The sequence below is a fragment of the Caretta caretta genome, chromosome 9 (genome assembly GCF_965140235.1).
Source record: "Caretta caretta isolate rCarCar2 chromosome 9, rCarCar1.hap1, whole genome shotgun sequence".
NCBI lineage: Eukaryota > Metazoa > Chordata > Testudines > Cheloniidae > Caretta > Caretta caretta.
In genome coordinates, this window is record NC_134214.1 from 7,386,991 (window position 1) to 7,407,614 (window position 20,624).

At 64.6% G+C, this 20,624-nt stretch overlaps 1 protein-coding gene across 2 annotated transcripts in view; it reads right to left on the bottom strand.

Moving 5' to 3' along the window:
• LOC125643141 (solute carrier family 12 member 9) overlaps nt 1-20,624 on the bottom strand; it is a 48,436-nt gene that overhangs the window by 14,121 nt on the left and 13,691 nt on the right. For both annotated transcript variants that reach the window (XM_048865318.2, XM_048865317.2), the window contains exons 5-9: nt 20,237-20,344; nt 20,028-20,139; nt 14,742-14,899; nt 9,789-9,871; nt 4,762-4,886 (exon numbers count right to left, since the gene is read on the bottom strand). In XM_048865318.2, coding sequence (XP_048721275.2) covers nt 4,762-4,886; nt 9,789-9,871; nt 14,742-14,899; nt 20,028-20,139; nt 20,237-20,344 — 586 coding nt within the window. The remainder of the gene's footprint in view (nt 1-4,761; nt 4,887-9,788; nt 9,872-14,741; nt 14,900-20,027; nt 20,140-20,236; nt 20,345-20,624) is intronic.

Below are 20,624 nucleotides of genomic sequence, written 5' to 3' on the forward strand. Positions count from 1 at the left end.
GAGGGCCTGGGGGGCAGCTGAGCGGCCCACCCCACCCCCCGACCGTGGCACCTCCTTGGGAGGGGAAGGGGCCATGTGAGGCAGGGCCTGTGAGTGCCGTGGAGTGGGTGGGTTGCTGTTCCAGTGGCTGGGCGGGGGGTGTGCGGGGGGGTGTGCAGAGAAACCCCAGGCTCTCTCCTTCCATCTCCAAAGCCATGAGTTGCTCGCGCGCCCCCCACAATCGCCACCCACCCCCTCCCACCTCCCGCTCCATAATAAGAGCTTAATCACAACATCCATTAGGCAGGGCCCGGCGCCGGCAATTACCATCTCCAGCAGACCCCCGCCTGCGCTAATGCAGCCAGCTGCGAAAATTGCTCTCCGCCTCAGCGCTGCCAAAGGGCCCCCTCCCCAGGTCGCTCCAGCCGCAGCCCCCACAATCGCCGTGGCAACCCCCCACAGCCCCCATCCACGCCAGTGACCCTGGCCCCTGGGGATCGGTAGGGGAGGGGCCTGGCCGCTTGGCTGGAAAGAGACGTGCTGCCTCTGGGAGGTGCTGAGTTTTCCTCCTGCACTACTTGCTCCCCAGCCCTCCGGACCCCTCACCCTAGGGGCGCTGAAGGAGGCACGCACAGGCTGGGGCGTCTCCAATCCTAGCCACAGGTCAGTGCATGGTGGGAGGTGGGGGACGGCACTGGGGTTGTGGGATATGCATGGAGCTGACAGCTTCTGCTAGCAGGGCAGTAAGGCACCCTAGCACCATGTGAATGGCCACCAGTAGGTTTCAGAGTGAACGCCGTCACTGCGGTGAGTGGGGCAGGTTGACCTGCTCAGAGCTCAGTTCAGGTTGGCTGCAGACTCAGACGGGCTCCCCCCTGGGCACCCTGGCTCCCGCCCTTTCATGCCTCTCCCCAAGCAGGGGAGATCCCAGCAGGCACAGTGTTGATGGAGCCGTCCTGCACTCCAGATCCATGAGCCACGAACGTGGAGCAGAACCCGCTCCCCAGGCCCTTAACCTTTAAGAGAGAGAGAGAGACAGAGCACGGCTAGAACAGGTGAAGAGCCCCGGTCCACAGGGCAGCTCCACTACGAGACGCAGTCGGAGCCAGCCAGATGGGTGCCAGCAGACCAGGGCGCCCAAGCCGGCGCGGCACGGGAGCAAAGAGGAGGCGGGTCTGCAGAAGCTGTTATTTTCTCTAATTGTTGTTTTTGCTGAAAGGTAATTAAAATCCCCTTTTTATTTCGCATGTCGGCGAGGAGCAGGAGGGGGAGCCGAGCGGTGGGGAAGGGGGGGAAGAATGCTGCATTGAGGCAGGGGAGGGGGAGAGCGATGCAGAGGGAGGGGGAGATGCTGGATGGGGCGGGCAGAGAGCCCTTTAGCCAGGCCAGCCCCAGCCCCACTCTAACCAAGCCTAGCCGCCCACCCCTCAGCACATGCTCGGGGCTGCCACCACCATCCGGCTCTGGGGCTACCTCTCCCTGCCAGCTCTCCGTTCTCGCCCCAGCCCCGGGAACTCACGGGGCATCTTCTCACGCTGTCCCCTCTGCCTGGCACAGCTTCCTGCCACCCCTGGCCAAGCCACCGTCACCTGCCCTGTCTCTGCTCTGGGGCCCTGCACTGGAGCCTGGCCCCACGGGGATGGTGGCGTTCCAGCCGGGGCAGAGACAGGCTGGCACCTCATCCCGCAGGAGAATCAAGACCTTGGGCAGCCCAGAGGCTCTTTGGAAAGCCACGACCAGGGGACACGCAGGGCCCCACCGTCACTCGGCTGGCCCAGGGCTCAGCCAAGCTCAGCTCCTGACAGCGGCTGAACCAAGCCAGCTAGCGGGGACGCGGGTGGGCAGAGGACAGCTCCCGGCAGAGTTTGCAGCTACGGCACAGTCTGCTCTGCACGACCGCAGCTGGCTGAGTCAGCCTGGGGTCAGGAGGCGGCTGGGTTCCCGGAAGACACTGAGCTCTCGCCTAGCAGCATCCATGAGTAACGCCTCCCCCCTCTGCGGCTGAGTGGGAGACGGTCCCACCGCGGATGACGCCCCGACCTCGGTTATTCTCACCTCTCAGCAGGACGACAGCCGTGCGCCAGGCCTGGGCACTGAGGCCTCAGCAAACGCCAGCCAGTCCAGCACTCTGCAACACCTTGGCAACAGGCTACCGCAAGCCCACCCCACCCATGCAGAACAGGGCCACGCTCAAGGCCTCGGCTCCTCCCCGTCAAGGCGCTCCATGCCCTGGGCCCAGGGTATCCAGAAGAGCCTTGAGCTCTGGATTGGGACCGTGGTCGGCAGCTCTGCTCCTCGGGCCAGAGGAACTCTCCACCACCAGGGTCAGGCTCATCAGTTCAGTGCTTTCTCAGGGGCCGGTCCCAGACCAACCTCCCCATGCAGGGCATGGCCCGCACAAAGAGGAATGACCCTGGCGAGGCAGTGAGGGCACCCCACGGCACCCCTAGCTCCATGAGCTGCCGGAAGGTGCTCAGATACCCCGGGGACTGAACAGGACAGGATACCAGACCAGATGGACCAATGGTCTCCTCCAGGGTGGCAGTGGCTGTTGTCCAGGGAGTGGGGGCCCGCTCTGGGCCCAGGGGTTCTGCCCAGCAGTGAGAGACGCTCTGGGGTCTGGTTTGGAGCCCAGGGAGGACAGCGCAGGTTTGTGCAGAGTGAAGTGGCTGAGATCAGCGCTGACATAAACAGTAGGTACCCAGGGAGAACCCAACCCCACTAAGGTGCTGCCCCCCACGGCCAGGCCCCTCACCTGGGTCCCCATGGCACAGCAGGCTCCTCCTTAGTATGCCTGCAAATGCCCCTCCATTGCAATGGCAATGCAGGGAGCCACAGTGCAGACAGGCTGCTGGCGCCATTGCCATTTAACGCTGGGCAGCGCAAGACAGGGAGAGCAGCTCTCAGCAAGCACCAGGCCATGCGGGCTGTGCCACACCGAGGAGGAGTGAGACAGGATCAGCCTGACGTGCGGAGCCCTGCCCACACTCCACACTAGGGTGCCTTAGAAGTGCCAGCCCCCAGCCCCAGGTCCCCTGCAGGCAGGGGCGCCATAGCCTGAGCCATGCCAACCACAGGAACCCTGGCCTCTGGAGGGCTGTGCCACTCCCAGCCATTAACTTCAGCACGTGACCCCTGGGCCCTGGCACAAAAAACGGACAGAGACTGGGCCGTTTTCACTAGACTCTTCCTAATTCAAGTGCCATTTTCTCCAGGCCTGGGAAACCTGTGGCATCCACCCCATAGGCGCAGCATCCGCTCTTCCCCTCCAGCAGCCGGGTCTGGTAGTTAGCACCTGGAGAACCCCACCGCAGTCAGGACCCCATTATGCCAGGCGCTGCACGTGCCCATCAAGAGAGAGTCCCTGCCCCACACGCTCCCAGCCTGGATGCACGAACCAGCTAACGGGGGCGGGGAGGGGAATGTCAGTAGGGAGAGGCAGCGCAGGCTAGTGGTTAAGACGTTTTCTGAGGCTTACCAGAGCTGGGTTCTGCCCTGACCTGTGATAGGACGTCCCCCTCCCTGGGCCGCCTTTGGGTCTCCTAGACTCTAACCATGGGATCCTCATATCAGCCTCTAGCCCCTTCCCCTGCAGAAGGGGACCCACCCCTGTTGCACGGGTGAACCCTGAGCGATGCAGTGGCTGGACCAAGGGGAATGGGGCCAGAGCCCAGGACTCCGTCTGGGTCTTCACCACCCAGCCACCTTCCTCCTCCTGAGCAGGCCCCGCTGCCCCCCGGCAGCGCCCTGCCTTTGCTGGGGGGCAGGGCAGCGGGCGGCCGTGCTGTTCCAGGAAGGAGGCTGGGCTCTCTCTCGGTTTAATTACTGCTAATGGAAGGCTTGCTCCAGCCCTGCCTGGCACGCTGCCTCAGGAGCGCAGCAGGATGCGAGCCATAAATTTCCCACCAATCGCCCGGCGCGCTCGGGGCTTGTGTTTCCATTGGGCGGTTGGTTTTTTCCCTGACTAAAAATGGTATTTGCTCAAGGGCAAAAGCTTTTTAACCAGCCTCATAAATGCTTATTACCCAGCGCCCTGCTCGGCTTGATGGGATTAGAGGTGGGCAGGATTGATCACACGTGCCCCCCCACCCCCAACACCACGAGATCACACCGCGCTGGGGGTGGGGGCTCACATTGATCGGTTCGCGCCCAGCAGGGGGAGGTTCATCAGTGAGAAGCAGGGGGGAATCTCCTCTGATACCTCGGTGCAGGCTAAGATCCCTGCTCTGGGGAGGGCTGACCAAGCCAGGAGAGCATCTCTGCCCCCCAGTCCCAGGGAGGTGGGGCAGAGGGGAGACAGCATGACCCGCACAACCCCTGCGTACGTGTCGCTTGCTGGCCAAGCTCCTGCCCCCGTCTGCCAAGCACGGGGCACCCAAGAGGAGGGACTTAGGTGGCAGCGGCTGCCAACGCAGGGCTAGGGGGACCTAAGCCCCGTCCAGTCCATCCCTCCACTCCACCTGCTTCTTCCACGCACACAGCCTGGGGAAGGGTGGCGGGGTGGGGGAGGGGATGTGGGGCTGGCAGATTCTAACCCAGTGCCGGCTGGCGGGGAAAGGCCTGCCCTCCCTCCCTGGTGGGTTTGGAGGGGATGGGGGCACCTAATTAACAGCCCAGCCTGGCCTCCCACTGCCTGGGGGCACTAGTGGCATTGCGAGTCAGGGGTTAGCAGGCGGGGCACGGCACGGGGGTGTGCCAGCCGCTCCTGGACACCCCGCTAGCAGACAGTCTTGTTGCCACAGCCTCTTCCCCCCTCCCCACCTCCCACCCCGGTCCGGGTACCTGAAGTTGGGGGCTGACGCCCACTCGAGGGCCAGGCAGGCCAGGTCAATGGTAGCGTAGACCAGCAGGAAGAAGATGGTCACAATGGCGGCGATGGTGTTCAGCTTCCCGGAGAACAGCACCAGCTGGGAGAGACAAGAGTGTCAGGCACCCCCTTGGCTGGCACAGCCCTGGGCTGAGCCATGGGGGCACCCGGGGCTGGGCGAATGGAGCCCGCACACCTTAGAGGGCTGGAGGCTACTCTGGCTGGTAGAGTAGGGCAGGATCCAGCAGCAGGGCAGGAGGCAGCATTGGGCAACCCCAAGGGCACCGCCAGCTCTGACCTGCCCCAGTGGTTCTGAAAGTGCTGAGCCAGATATTGGGCCCCCATGGCCCTCTGAGGGAAGCTAGGATGCCAGCTCCCCTGCCATGGGCTCCCTTAGCATCTCTGCCCAGGGCACCTCCCCCTCCTCCCGCGCCCACCTGTGTGGCACAGAGAGACTGGCACCATGTTCACCTGGCTCCCAACCCCAGGCACGGCGCCCCACCATGCCCCCCACGCTGGCCCTTCCCGTTCACCTCTCACGGGGGGCCCCGGGAGTGAAATCCAGCCCCTCCACCCTGGGGGTCACCGCGGAGCCACCCCCCTGAGAGGAGCAGCATAGGGCGGGAGCCAGATCTGCTCTCAGTGGCCCCCCTCCCAAGCCAGAGGCTGCCACGGGGAAGCCGAGCAGCGAAGCAGCAGAGGCAGGGAGCCAGCGCCCGGCCCAGCAGGCTGTCCCCAGTGCCCTTCCTGGGGGAAGTGGATCCAGAGAGCCACTGAACAGCTGAAATCTTCCTGCTGGGAGGGGAGCAGTGCCAGGGCCGCACCCCAGCCTGAGGCGCTGGCATGAGACAGGCGCAGTGTGGCCGGGCTTGGGGGGGGAATAATGGCCCCTTCCAGCCTGATGTATTCAACAGCTAAACCCACCCAGCCATTACTGCTACGTCCATTATTGGGGCAGCTGGCCTGGGTGCCCCAAGTCATGGCCACAGCCTCTCCCACGGGGGCCGGGCCAGCTGGCTCCAAATCAGCCCAGCCATGGCTGAAGGCCTGTCCCCACATGGGCTGCATTGTGCTGGGGGTCCCAGTGGGCTGAGCCCAGCAGCAGAGCCCGCACATGGGGAGTCCACGGGGCCATGGGTCACAGCCAGCCCAGTGTGTCAGCCGGGAAACAGCTTCTCAGAGGCTGCCCGGCCGCGTGCGTCTGGTCGTCTGGGCCGGGATCTCGACTGAGTCCTGGGGGAAGAGCTGATCGGAGGCTGGGGTGGGGGGGATCACTGAATCTGGCTCCTGCCCTGAGAACAATGGATGGGCCTGTCCCCAAGGCCCTGGGCAAAGCGGGGAAGCAAGCAGCCTGGGCAAAGGTGGGGATGCGCAGGGGAGCATGCGGGCCACGCCCAGCCCTGGGGTAAAGGGGGGACATGGAAGGGAGTGTGCAAGCCACACTCAGCTCTGCGGTAAAGGGGGGACATGCAGGGGAGTGTGCAAGCCACACTTAGCTCTGCGGTAAAGCAGGGGACGTGCAGGGGAGCATCCGGACCACGCCCAGTCCTGGGGTAAAGCGGGGGGCACCTCAGCTGGATGGAGGGAGCTAGATCTAAGCACTGAAGAGATGTGACCGGCAGCCCCATGATCCTGAGCCTGCTGGTGCCCGCACCCCCGGGGATGGCCTGCTGCACTCTTGGGGAGCTGCACCCCAGCCACCCCCACCCCAGTGCGGCCGGGAGCCGCTCTGAGCCGCGAAGCCAGCGGTGCAGCCTGACCCGCAGCAACCACTCCACGTGGGGCGCTTTAGACTATTCAACCCATTTCAGCAATTGGGAATTTCAGCTCGTTGGGAGCTTAATAGCGCCGAGCCACGGTAATCGTGCCTGGCTGCGCTAATGGAGTCCCCCACCCCCCGCCCTCGCTCGCCCAGCCGTTTGCCTTTGATTTATAATTCAGTTAGCTGCTCATCAAGGGAAAGGATCTGAGCTGAAAGGTAGCAAACCCCAGAGCCAGCAGGGCAGGGGGGCCAGGCGTGGGGTGGGGGGAAGGCAGCAGGGGGTGCCGGGAGAGGCTGCTATCAGGGAGTCCTCAACTAGCTGCTGTTTGGGGAGGCTGGGAGGGGGAGATGAGGGGTGGAACGGGAACCTGCAGGGGGCTGGGAGCAGGCCTGGAAATGGCTGTCTCAGGCAGGCTGCCAAGGGCCATTAGCTGCTAGGACATGGGGTGACTCCCTAGGGCTGGTATGGTGCCCCAGCCCTGCCACTCCAACCCTGACCTGCCCACACAGCTCTGCCCGTGCCTCTCACTCCCGACCGGCAGCCCCCTGCTAGCTCAGCCTGGGCTCCCCACCCACCCCCCAGCTCGGCCCGGGCCCCTCAGTTCTGACCCACAGCCCCCTGCCACCCCAGCCCTGGGCTCCCCCAGCTCTGCTGCTGCCCCTCACTTCTGCCCCGCAGCCCCGGCTCGTCTGGGTCTGGGCTCCCCCACCCCCAGCCCTGCTGCTGGCACTGGGCTCTGAGCGCACGTCACCCTCTGCTGGCGGGAAGCTGGGGTTCAGCTCCTGGCCTGGGAGCCCCATCGCTGGAGCCTGTCGGGGGGGCCTCCCCCACCCTGGGCCCCGGAGCTGGTGGGGATGGGTCTGCCTGGGGCCTGTCCAGGCCGAGCTTCCCTGACTCCGGCGGCAGCGCCAAGGCGCCAGCTCGGGCAGGGGGTTGGCATTTCTCTCAACAGCCGTGTGTGAGGCCCTCACCCCTGCCATGTGTCAGTGCCATGGGGCACGCTGCACCCATCAGCCAGGGCAGCCGCCCGCCATTTTGGATCTGCAGTCTGGAGCTCATGTGAGAGTCACCAGAGTGCCTGGGGGGCTGGAGAGACCCCCATTGCCTCTGGGCCCGAGCACCCCAGGGCAACCCAGCTGGGACCGATGCCAGGCAGCCAGGGCCTGGGGCAGGTCCCTCTCCATGGCAGAATGACGCTCCCCTAGCAGGAGCCCGCCCAGCGCCAGCCCCTTGAGGCAATTTTCAGCTCCCAGCTGCCTGGCCCGCACCAGCACGGGTGGGTGCTCTCCCCCTTCCCGGGGCTGGGCCTGGCCCCTTGGCGAGACGCAGCCATTAGCTAATGGCAGGGGAGGGCGATTCCTCCCGCACACCATGGGGCTTGTGATTCAATTGACTCCAGAGGAAGAAAATCTCCTCTCAGGAGCAGCTGCCAACTGGAGCTGGTCAGGCGACGGGTCCCCCTCTCGCACCGGCTGGCACTGCCCTGCCATTCAGCACTGGGCCCAGATGGCTGCTGCATTCAGGCCAGTGGCCAGCGTGCGGCCCACTGGCGTCTCCTGGTCTCCACCAGCTGCCCCTCGTCTTACACCGAGACTGTCAGCTCCCCGGGGCAGGGGCCACCTCTCGGTTCTGCGTTTGTACGGCACAGCTGGCTGGGACCTGGAGCCTCAACGGGCCGCAGCTCTAGCTGGACGTTGGCAGCAATCCACTCCTCTTCATGCCAACCAGGTGTGGTCCCAGAGCTCCGGACAAGCTGTCCACGTGGCCAGCGGCCAAAGGGCCAGATCCTCAAAGGGATTTAGGCTCCTAACTCCCATTGGCTTCAATAAGAGTTAGGCACCTTTGGGTTTGCGGCTCTGTCTGTGAGTCCCTGCTGTCCATCGCCCTGATTCTCCTGTACTGGCATGGAGCTGGCACTGGGCTCCCCCCGACGCCCCGTCACGTGCCTACTCTCTGCAGGTGGGTGCTGGGAGCCCAGGCCCCAGAAATGGATTGTTATCCCAGCCACTTCCAATCAGGGCTGAGCTGGCGGAGGTCAGCGCGACATCTCATGCATGCGTGTGTCCATGTTCCCTGCCGGCTAATGGGGCAATTTTTTAGCATTACATATATTTGTCCAATTTGGCGGAGTGGAGACGAGCTCGCTCTTGAGTCGGGAAGCTGGTGCTGCCTCCCCACTCCTGCAGCCTGGCTGATGGCAGGTTCCGGGCACAACGCAATGATCCATGCGGCGGCACAGCGACCCCCCCCCCACCCGCACGGGGAGCCCTTTGCGCATGGAATTAGAGCGATTGTTTCCTTCCCCTGGGAGGTCTCGGGGGGAGAGCTCACAGCTTCACACAGAACTGGGGAGCGAAGCCCTGGGACCCCAGCTGCTGCCCCGGGACCCCGACTGAACAGCACCCCTAGAGACACCCCCACGTACAACCTAATGACTGTGACATGCTGGGACTTGAGAACAGGGCCCACATGGTGCCTGCCTGGCTGCCAAAGGGGCCAAGTGCCCCCTCCCAGTTCCTGTTGACTTCAGTGGGGGGCAGACTCCTTTGAAAATGAGGCCCCAAGTGCCCCACAGGAAGCCAAGCCAAGGGCCAGACTCACCCCAAGGGGCAGAAGTGGAAGCAGCCCAGCCAAGGGGCATTACCAGGTGCCAATGCTGCATAGAGTGGCCGCTGGCACGCAGCAGTGAAAGGGTTAAGAGTGGATCCGGGATCCTGCCGGCCGCAGAACTAGAGGGATCTCTGTGCTGCGGATACCGGTCAGCCAGGAGGGAGCCCCAAGGCCCAGTTGGCCCACAGATCCAGGTGACTCCCCCTTCTGGACTGCCCAGGCCCTGGTGTCTCAGCCCCTCACTGCACCAGCTCAGCAGGGCAGGGTTGTGTGCTCGCACCAAGCACTGACCTCTCCGTTTCACAGGTGGGAAACTGAGGCACAGTCTCCAAGGTCCCACAGGGAGTCTGTGGAAAGATCCCAGACCTCCTGAATCCCAGCCCAGAGCCTTAATAACAAGGCTAGCCAGCCCCTTTAAATACACTCCTTGTGCCCAGTTCACGGTTGAGATCCCATGGCCCTTCTACGGGTCTGGGCCCGTGTCCTCAGCAAGTCCCACCCACCATGGACGTGCGGCACTACGGCTGCTGCTCTCCACCCCAGAGGTGGCTGCATATCTGACTGCTGCTTGGGTCTAGCTTTGGGCTCCTCTGCGATGAGATGCCAGATGAAGAGCGCAGCCAACTCACCTGCACCAACACCCAGGAGAGGATCACAGCCACCCAGGGGTTCCCACCACGGGAGGTTTTCTTTGCTGGCGCCAGTGCTCTGCCTGCAGGGGAAAAGGAACCAGACGCTCTGTGTGAGAGAGGATTTCAAATGGGAGCAGAGACAGTGCCAGGAGGGGGGCAGGGATCAGCACCGGTTAGGGCAGGGCTGCAGAGGCCCCAGCTGGGACACTAGGCCAGCAAAGCCAGCGATCGCAGCCCGTCCAGCCCTCGCCTGTGTGACCCTCACCACAGGCATTGCCCCTCCCCGCCCCGGCCCATCACACACCCAGCGGCAGAACCAGCGGGTCCCAGCATCCCGGGGGGGGGGGGATCAGGGCCAACGCAGGAACAGCCGCGAGGTCTGAAATACACAGCGCGTGTAGCTCAGACTGGCATGGCCCCACCCCCAGCCAGCGGATCGGGGCCCTGCCGAAAGCTGGCTTGCTTTCCCAGGCAATTCGGGGAACACGGTAGCGAGGCCCAGGAACCGCGCCCACCCCACAGCCCTACTCTGGCCCTGTTACACAAACCAGCCTGGGAGCACCAGCCAAGACAGGTCCCTGCAGGCTGGCTCCAGGGGCTGCTCGCACCAGGGCCTGCAACAGCACTGGCCTCGGTGGCCACTCCGCTCATCAATGGCCCTTCACCAAGACCCAGCGTGCCGGAGCAGCCCAGTCCCTGGGGGGGCGGGAGACCAGCCACAGTGTGACTGGAGGGCGTGCGGGGGCCGGAAGTGGGGAGTCCTGTGCCAGCAGGCAGGGTGCAGGGCCCCAGCATGCCAGCAGTCACCACAGGAGTGGAACCTCCAATGGGCATTAACTCAGAGCCAGCACCATGGCACCCCTAGCACCACTGGGGCTTTGGGGTCAGCACTGACTGAGAGGGGACAGCGCCCCCTACTGAGCCCCCCTCTCCACTCCCTGCAGCACAGCGCCCCCTACTGAGCCCCCTCTCCACTCCCTGCAGCACAGCGCCCCCTACTGAGCCCCCCTCTCCACTCCCTGCAGCACAGCGCCCCCTACAGAGCCCCCTCTCCACTCCCTGCAGCACAGCACCCCCTACTGAGCCCCCTCTCCACTCCCTGCAGCACAGCGCCCCCTATTGAGCCCCCCTCTCCACTCCCTACAGCACCGCACCCCCTACAGAGCCCCCCTCTCCACTCCCTACAGCACAGTGCCCCCTGGAGCATTGGGACCAGCACTGACTGAGTGGTGAGAGGTCCCCCTACGGAGCCCCGCTCCCCGCAGCACAGCGCCCCCTACTGAGCCCCCCTCTCCACTCCCTGCAGCACAGCGCCCCCTACTGAGCCCCCTCTCCACTCCCTGCAGCACAGCACCCCCTACTGAGCCCCCCTCTCCACTCCCTGCAGCACAGCGCCCCCTACAGAGCCCCCCTCTCCACTCCCTACAGCACAGTGCCCCCTGGAGCATTGGGACCAGCACTGACTGAGTGGTGAGAGGTCCCCCTACGGAGCCCCGCTCCCCGCAGCACAGCGCCCCCTACTGAGCACCCCCTCCACTCCCTGCAGCACAGCGCCCCTTCTGAGCCCCGTTCCCTGCTCCCTGCAGCACAGCGCCCCCTAGAGCATTGGGGTCAGCACTGACTCAGAGGGGACAGCGCCCCCTAATGAGCCCTGCTGCTGCCCGCAGCACAGCGCCCCCTGGCATCACGCTGGAGCTTTGGGGTCAGCACTGACAGAGGGGACAGCACCGATTCAGAGGGGAATATCGAATCAGTAACGTGCCTGTGGGCCCTGGGAGGTGGCCCTGCCAGCGTAGCTGGGGAGCTCTGAGGAGCTCCAAGCCAACGGCCGTTCAGCTGCAGGCCACACGTGCACCAACCCCCGTCCCCGGCAAGCAGGCGCATGGCCTGGGCTCACGGCACGTTCAGCTGGTGATCGTTACCGGGTGGCTGATGCGCGTTACCCAGGAGCAGAGAGCCGCCCGGCCGGGGGCAGTGGAGCAGGGACGCGCCTTAGCACACAGGAAAACTGCCTAGAGACCGGAGTGTCGCACGTGCTGTGCTAGAAGGGGTACGACCCAAAACACGGCCCTTCACTCCGGCCTGGGGTGCAAACTGCCACCACGCCCCCTCCCCTGAACTAGCCCCGGAGAGAGCCCAGCCCCCACCCAGCGCCGAGCCGCTATGCAAGCGGTTAAGTGGCTGCATGCATTAGTGAGCCGAGAGTGCAATATTTCATGCCGCCAATGGCAGCGAGAACATAAACTACCCGCCAGAGAGGCTTTCAGAGCTGCCTGGTTTAGTCCATTCCAGGGGGTTTAGTGATTGTCACAAACGTCCTTGGGAATCCTGGCTCCAACCCCAGCCCAACAAAATCCGCCGCAGGGCACCTAATGGACCCTCCTCTCTCTGGTTACCGTCACGGCACCTGGCAGAGCCAGCTCCCCATGAGCCAACCCCTCCACCCCCCTTTGGGCTGCAAAGCTCGGGTCAGTGCCAACCAAGCCGGGCCTCTCCCCGACACCCCCACTGTTGGGCACGGGCTCAGGGAATGGCGCCAGCTGTTGCCAGAGAGACAGAGGTATCCACTGTCACAGATGCACAGGGGATCAGAGACGGGCAGGCACCAGGGCTGTGCTCTGCCCCTGGGCCATGCTGAGCCCCGGGCTCCTGCCCACCACCCGCCAGGCCAAGGAGAACGCAGCCCGGGGCAGAAGGGTGCTGCTCTGCATGGCAGGGAAGGGGCATTGCTGAGAATCAACGGCCCGACAGGAGCCAATTGGATCGAAGGAACCACATCAGCAACCCGCTCACCTAGGGTTTGAGTGGGGGGCTCCCAGTCAGCATATGGGGGTCCCACCCCCCCAGGGGCTCACTAGCCCCTCTCCTGGGATGGAACTCCATGGACACATAGGCCTGGGCATCCCTCCAAGCACAGCTATGGTCTCTCCCGGGGGAGGGCTCAGCATGGCTCTCCAGGGCATCTTGGGAGTGCTCTGTAGTGCAGGCCCTCAGTGACGACATGGGGTAACCCCGTGCTCTGCATCTGAGCATCTCCAGGGTGGGGCAGAGGTGACCCTATACTACACATGGGGAAACTGAGGCACCAAAGGCAACTTGGAGTCCTGTCTCCCACCCCCCACGCTAATCACTGCACCGTCCCCCATCCCACCCTGCAAGGCTGGGGTCTTCGAGTGCCAGCGGGGTGCTGGAAGCCCCTGGCATTGGAAGGCGGTGGTGGGGGGAGAGCAGGGAGCACCAAGGGATATTTATTCATTGGCTGCAGAAGCCCAAGTGGGCCGAGGAGCTAATGCAATCCAAGTGCCCATGCTCTTTCCTGGCAGGGGCTGGCGCTGCTGCAGCCTGGACTCTGAGTCACTGGTGCCTCCCACAGGTCTGTACTTCATGTCTTCAGAGCGCTGCACGGGCACAGCCATGCCAGCCCAGGGCTCCCTGGGACCGGCCAAGCAGCCAGCCAAGCACAAGCAACGGTGCCCGCCCCAAAGGTGGGTGCCCACCCCAAAGCCCCACTCCAGCGCTGTAGGCAAACCTGCTGGGGAAGGCTGCCAAGGGGCCAGGGGACTTGAAAGGATGTGCGGGCACCTGCGCCTGGAGCCAGAGGGACCGTCAGCGAGCGTGGTGGGGGGTGGGCAGGGGGAGCCAGGGAGAGCAGCTGCAAGGGTCCATATGACTGGAGCGGGGCTGAAGGGCAAGGGACTGGGATCCCCCACCAACACTAGGGACAGCCCATTTTGGGGGTGGGGAAGAGCTCATTTGGGGCGGGAGTAGGGTGGTCAGGGAGCCGAGGGCTTTGGGTGGCTCTGTGCCCAATGCGTGAGAAGAACTGCTCCCCCCAGCAGATGGCCAAGGGGGTGCCCTTGGAGTGGGGGGGGGGCTGGCGTGGCTGCTGCAGGGGCCGAGGGCACCACAGGGCAGACCCAGGGGGTTTGAGAGTGGCACCCTCCCAGCAGCGAGGGTGGGGCTGGCTCACGGAGGGACAGCCAACCACGGAAAGAGCCTTCCCTGAATGGACCATCAGACCCTACCCAGTGCTTGTGCCCTGCCCACTGCCCTGAGTGACAGGGCACTGTATGGACCGGGGCGGAGCAGACGGAGAGGGCCAAGAAGCCCAGTACCACCCTCCCCTGCTCACACAGGACTGGAAGCTAGAATCTAAGCCACCTCCATGTGCGGGTGGGTGGATGTGTGTGTGGCTGTTTTCCCCACTGCCCTCTGCTGGATGGAATCAGAACTGCTCACCCACACGTCAGAGGCCCCGTACAGTTCACAGCTTGTGGAGACTCCCCCGAAGAGGCTCCAAGTTCTCTCCCTGGCCACACCTTAGTGACGCTGTATCTGGCCCAGGCCCACAGGGTGGCTGCACAGCAGATGGCGAGGGGGGTTCAGAGCTGTTCCCCCAGGGAAAGCCCAGGCAGGGTAGCAGGGAGCGGCTCGTGCCCCGGGGACTACTCAGTGCCCCTTGTGTGGGCCTCAGTCCCTGCTCCTGGGGACAGGTGCACAGCATAAAAACCACCCACACTGGTGGCTCTCCTGGCTGCCTTTGTGGGGTGGGGCTGACCTGACACGCCCCTTCCTTCTCCCATGGACTGTGCTGGCAGTGGGCTGCCCCACCCCAATGAGACGGCAGCCAAGTCAGCCCCATACAGCACTGTCCTGGGCGCTGTCTCGGAGCATGGGATGGCTTCAGTGCTCCTCCTGTTAACCTGGGGGGAGGAGTATCCCAAAGGGCCAGCCCCCCGTCGTTCTGCAGTGGGATCCCCACTGATCTAGGGGGCTGGGGGAGGGATATTCCCAGGGCCTAGACCCTGTCACTCTGTGGAGTTGTGGGGGGATCCCCACTTATCTAGGGGGTTGGGGGAGGGGTATGCCCAGGGGCCAGCCCCCCTGTCGCTCTGTCGGGTTGGGGGGGATCCTCACTGACCCAGGGGCTCGGGGACGGGGGGCACTCACCGAAGATGTCGTCCTTGGCCAGGGCGTAGAGGATGCGGGAGGCCCCAATCAGGTTGCTCATGGAGGCCGAGAGGGTGGACGAGTAGATGCCAATGATGACAAAGGGGGGCCAGATGTTGATGTCCCGCAGGAAGCCATAGTCCTTCTGGAGCAGGGTCCTGTTGACGGGGCGAGAGGGGTGCGCTGGGGCACCTCGGCGAGAGCTTGGGGGCACACGCCACCCCCAGCGGCACCCCCACATGCATGCCGCAGGCCAACCAGCCACCCTTGCACACTTTGCCACGTGCACACCCGTACGTATGCCAGCACACACCGACACACCCTGCACACGACATGCCCAGGGGCACACCCACATATGCCAGCACGCACCAACACGCCCTACACATGCACATGCCCGGGTCACAATGAGCAATTAACCCACCCACCCCACACCAGGCCGTGCACAGGCAGGGTGAAGAGTAGCTCGAGCAGCTGGTCTGTGCCCCCCTCTGGCCAGGACGTCTCAGGGAGTTGGTGGGGAAGAGATCTCCCCCGAACCCTCGTACCAGCTTCTGCCTGGGTCCTTGGGCCCCCTTAGCAGCACCACAGCCCCAGCTACTGGAGCCAAGCCCCTCCCCCGGGGCACCTCTCCCGCACCAGCTGCCCTGCCCGATGGGCAAGATGAGGACAGAGGCCATGGGAGTGGGGGAGCCGGTGTAGGGGCTGGGTGTCCACTGTAGGGGGGCGCCGTGTGCCTGGCAGGGCTGGCCCAGGGAAGCAGGAAAAGCAGACGCCAGGAGGATCCAGGGGCAAGTTGGCCGTGGAGCTCGTTGAAGAAGCAACGATGCTAAGAGCAGCCATCAGTGCAGAGCCAGCAGCCCTGGGCAGACACAGCGTGACCTGGCACTGGCCTCCCCACCCAGCTCCAGCCTGACCTCGCTACACCCCCCTTCCCCGCAAGGCACTGCCCAGCCGCCTGGCGCCTGCGCTCTGCCCACGCTTCTTGGACCAGAGCCATGAGCAGAGCTGAAGGGGAAATCTGCCCCATCTCCCCCGAGGAGCCAGGCACAGCCACCCCCCAGAGAGGGGAACTGGAAAGCTCTGGCTGCAGGACAGACACACCTTGCTACTCCATCACCTACACGGAGGGGTTTGTTATTGCAGGGTCTCTCCCAAGCACTGTGTTTATTGTTTGTTAGTGCGGGGGCCATCATGAGCACTGTGCAGGCGGGTGCAGTAGGGTTGGGGGTCCCCAAGGGGACAAGGAGATGGGCACGAGGGGGAGGGGGCTCCCCAAAAGGCCAAAGGGCCAGGTTTGGGCACATGGAGGGGGTCCCTGATGGGCCGAGGGGCAAGCACGGGGTTGTGCGTGACAGGCCAAGGGGGCAGGTGCAGAAGGGTCCCCGACAGGCCAAGGGGATGGGGGCAGGAGTGGGGAGGGGCCCTGACAGGCCTTGGGGACAGGCACAGGAGCACGGGGGGTCCCTGACAGGCTGAGGTGGTGGGGGCCAGAGCAGGGGGGTTCCCTGACGGGCTGAGGGAGCGGGCATGGGGATGCCCTGCCCAAGCCCCTGAACACTGCAGCCCTTGCAGAGCTCGATTCCTTCAGCGGGGCCCCCAGGCGGCTCACTGGTAATTGCTCTCCCAGCCCATTACCGTGCCAGGGCCCAGCAGAGCCAATTGCTACCATCAGTCTCCCAGGAGGCAGCGGGTCGGGCCAGGGCCAATCGATAGCAAAGCAGTTACGGCCAGGCTGGCAGACGGCTCGTGCTGGGCGCTGGGTTAATCAAACCATCCAGCCCCGAGGCAGCTGATTTCCAGGAAGACCTAAAACACCCCCCCTTTCCCCACCCTCATGCTAGCTCCGCAGCAGGACCAGCTCTGCTGGGGCACGTCACTGGCCAAGTCCTGTCCCGGAGCAACGATGGGGGTGCACAAAAGACACCGACAAACCCAGCCTGGCATCGGAGACAGGGTCAGGGACACAGGGATGGAGTGCCTGGGATCAGGCTGGCACCGGGTGGCGCTTCCAGCCCGGGGTTTGTTTTGTAAAGGCGGCAGGGCGAGGAGCCCAGGCCACGCAAAGTGGCCTTCCCAGCATGGCATCACGCCCATCCCCGCGCACAAAGCACAGCCACCGGCGGGCAGATCAGTGGCTCCAACACAGCCCTGCCGGTGGGGCAGCCTGCTGGGCCCAGCTCCGGGCTCCCCAGGATGCTGCCCGAATGCTCTACCAGGGCCAGGCTCCGCTCCCAGGGAGAGACACGGGCAAGGGAACCTGCAGATTTTACCTTCTGCACATCAGGGTGTACCCCTGAGTGACGCAGCTGGGCGGAGTGCCCCAGGGCTGGGCTGGCAGCGGGCTGCGGATCAGAGCTGTGTGGGGGCTGGATGAAGCAAGACACCACGTATGCCGTGTCTGGCTGAGGTGGGCGCCCTGTGATTTGCATCACACTGGTGGCTGGAGTCTCTAATACTCCCAGGGAAATCGCAGTGGGAAGGGATGTCCAGGTAACTCATCCGTCACTTGCAGAGTCAGAAAACCAGCGTGGGAGAGACCTGGCCCCGCCAGGCCTCTGTGTCCGCTCCTAGACATGTGGATTTCAGGGCTACTCTCTCGGAGGCCCTGGGAACCCCTCCCCTGGGGGAGTATGGCCAGGCCAGCTTGCGGGCGAAAGGAATATCCTTTCTGAGGCAGCATCCGGGCTGGGGCATCAGCTCTGGGGTCCCACAGTGCCCAGTTATGGCCTGTTTGCCCTTTGGATGCCCGCAGGGTAGCACTATTGCTTGGTAGGAACATCCCGGGCCACGGGCCCCGCTGCAGCCAGCAGACACAGCCTCTTGGCAGATTCCTGCTGCTGGCGCGAAGGGTGGGTTCTCAGAGCCGCTCGGCAGCCAGAGCTGCCTGGCCACGAGCATTTCATTGTGGGTTGGAAGCCACAGGAGCCATCGATCAGCTGGAAGCCACCTACCCGGGGTTTACGAGACAGCGGCCCATACAGCCCCGCAGCAGCCAACTGGCCAAAACTCAGAGAGGAACTAAGCGGGGAAGGAGCCATTTGCCGATGCTTTACAAGGATACAAATGGCCCAGCCTTTAATTGGATTTTAACTAGAGTCTGAGAGCAGGTGGGAGATAAATTAGCCCAGATCTGAAACCTCAGTGTGTCTGGCAATTAATACCTAATTATCTGGAAATTGATCACCTTGCTCAGAGTGGCAGCAGAGCGGATGGTCCAGTGTGGGGGCCCAGGACAAGCTTCCCCCACCCCGGCTTGCAACACACCCACTGGGGAATCCTGGCCCAGCCCCACTGCTCTGGCTGGCTGCCCCCTGGCTGCATTTCAAGGGCTGGCTTGACCTGCAAGGCAGTGAGGGTGGGGGGGTCGCCTAGCCTCTCACCCACCAGGCTGGACAGCTCCAGTTCCATTGTACGGGGCGTTTGCACCAACCCTTGGCAATCAAAGTCCTGCCTTCTCCACAGCGACAGGAGCCCCCCAGGACCTCTCCCTTGGGGCTGGTTTGCCCCGAGTCTTCGTGCACTGCCCGAAGTCCTCCTCCCCAGAGCAGGCTGCTGCCCCTAACCTGCCAAGTAGCACTGCTCGGGCGAAGGAAGGGGGTGTGGTGCCTGCCAGCAGGGGGCGTTGGGGAGGTGCCCCCGCCAGGCAGGCCCCAAACGGGCAGGATGTGGGAGGAGCTGTAGAAAGAATGGTTGGTGAGGCCACCCTAAATGAGAAGAGGATTGTTTTTTTGTAGGTCCAACCTAAATAGCAGCTCCTGCAGGCTTTTTCTCAAGGCTGACAGGGCCAAGTGTGAAACCTCGCCCTCCCCTGCCTTATGCTAGCCTATCTCCCCTGTATGGTGGGGGAATGGGGGCGGGGGGAGAACCCGCAACTGTAGGCTCCAAGCCAAGCCCAGAAGTCCTCACACGGGACGGGGGTCCACCCCCGTCCCATGCCAGCCCAGGGCTCGGCGGAGCTAGGCTGCCAGGGCAAGGCTCCCAGCTACCCCACCCCGGGGGGAATGGTCTCCAACAGGGAGCAGCCCCCTTCCTGGGGAGCCACGGGACTTACAGCAGGGCTGAGTCAGACCTATTATCCCTAGTGACTAGAGGGGGAAACTGAGGCAGAGCCTTGTCCGTGGCGGGGGGGGGGCCCCCCAGGTTTCCAGCTCCCCATCACGTGCTCGCTCCTGACAAAGTCTGGTCAGGCCAGCCCCTGCGGAGCTGGCCCGCTGGGCGCAGCTCTGAGCAGCGAGCAGGCTGGAGCTATCCACCAGGAGGGAGGCTGGGGAGGGGAGTGGGGGCCCCCCTAGGGGAGCCAGACGGCTCTGGGGGGCAGGACTGGAGCCAGAGACCCCCCTCCCCCAATGTTATCCAGCAGGCACAAGGCCACTGCCCTGGATCTCACTGGTGGAGCTGTCCCTCCGCACAGCCCCTGGCACTGCCCAAGCTCTGCCGTGCCATGCCCACTGCCTGCTGCCAAGGCACTAGGTGCCCCAACATCGCTCAGCCAGTGACACCCCACCCCCGCACTACCCAGGGGTTGGGGGCAGGGGTGGGGCCCATGCCCTGGGACTGTCTCGCTAATTAGTTGGGGGGGGAGGGGAGGCGAGCGAAGCCCACGACCCATTCCTGAGTAGCAGCCCCACACCGGCCTGTCCCCTGTCGCTCTGAGCAATGGCTGTGCATTAAGATATTAGCTGCTGACAGCTATAACTCTCCCGATTCCTGCCAGCCGCCTGCCACCGGCCCGATTTATGGCACCACTCTCCAGAATGGAAAATTAAGAGCTGAGCCCGGGGCGTGCTCCGGGCAGCCCCCGGCGCCGGCACAGCAAGGCGGGCACTGCCCGGCAACCCTGCAGGGCCCCAGCTCCAGGACGGGGAGCGCAGCTGGACCAAGCAGGTGCTTCTGAGCGTGCTGCCATTGGCACAGCGGCATGGCATGAGCCTGTGGTAGGGCCCTGGCACCCAGTCCTTGAGAGCTGCAAGCCCACCGCTGGGAGGAGCAGGCCCCCAATGGCTCTGGGTGACCCCAATCCCAGAGCCTCCCAGCCTGCCCGTGCCTGGCTGCCTGCCAGCCCCAAATCAACGCGGCTCTTCTGCAGGAGGATTGCTCAGCAGCCCCCTGGCCCAAGCCAGCCTGCGGCCCGTCAGCTCGGCCTTCCCTGGGCTCCGGCTCCACTCCGCCCCGATAGCTGGGCTCCCCCGCACCCGCTGCCTCCAGGGAGCTGGGCTTCCGGCAGCCCCCCACGGCACTGCAGCCCGCTCGCCCCGGCGGGGGCTGGCGCGGGCCGGGGGCACGTACCTGTCGCAGGTGCAGCAGAGTGTGACGGCCAGCAGGTTGTAGATGACGTAGGTGAAGAGCACGGCGGCGATGGTGCCTCTGGGGATGGAGTAGCTGGGGCGTTTCAGATCCCCTGCGGGGGGAAAGCGAGGGGACGCCGTCAGCCCTGCCCCATGGCCCCCGGCCCCCCTGGCCTTTCCCCTCCCCCGCCCGCCCGGCCCCCTCCTCACCAGACATGTTGGAGCCGGCCATGATGCCGGTGCAGCCGTTGAACATGACGGCAAAGACGGTGCTGAAGCTCATCAGGCGCCCCGTGGTGTAGTCCACGCCGTAGGCGGCTGCCGGGACGGAGGGGAGAGGTCAGGAAGGCCCAGCAGCCCCAGCACCAAGCCCCCAACGCAGGCCAGACCATGGGCACCGGCTCTGTCCCCCCACGCCCCCCGGCTTGAGCGCTGCGTCAGGCTGGGCTGAGAGCGTTGGGCAAGGGCGGGGCCAAGGTCAGCCCAGCAGACAGCTCTCTGCCGAGCGAAACTGGCATGGGAGCCTGCTGGGCGCGGGGCAGTGCCACTCGGGGCACAGCCCTGGGGGCGCCGCTGCCGTGCTGCCAGGGAGCTCCCC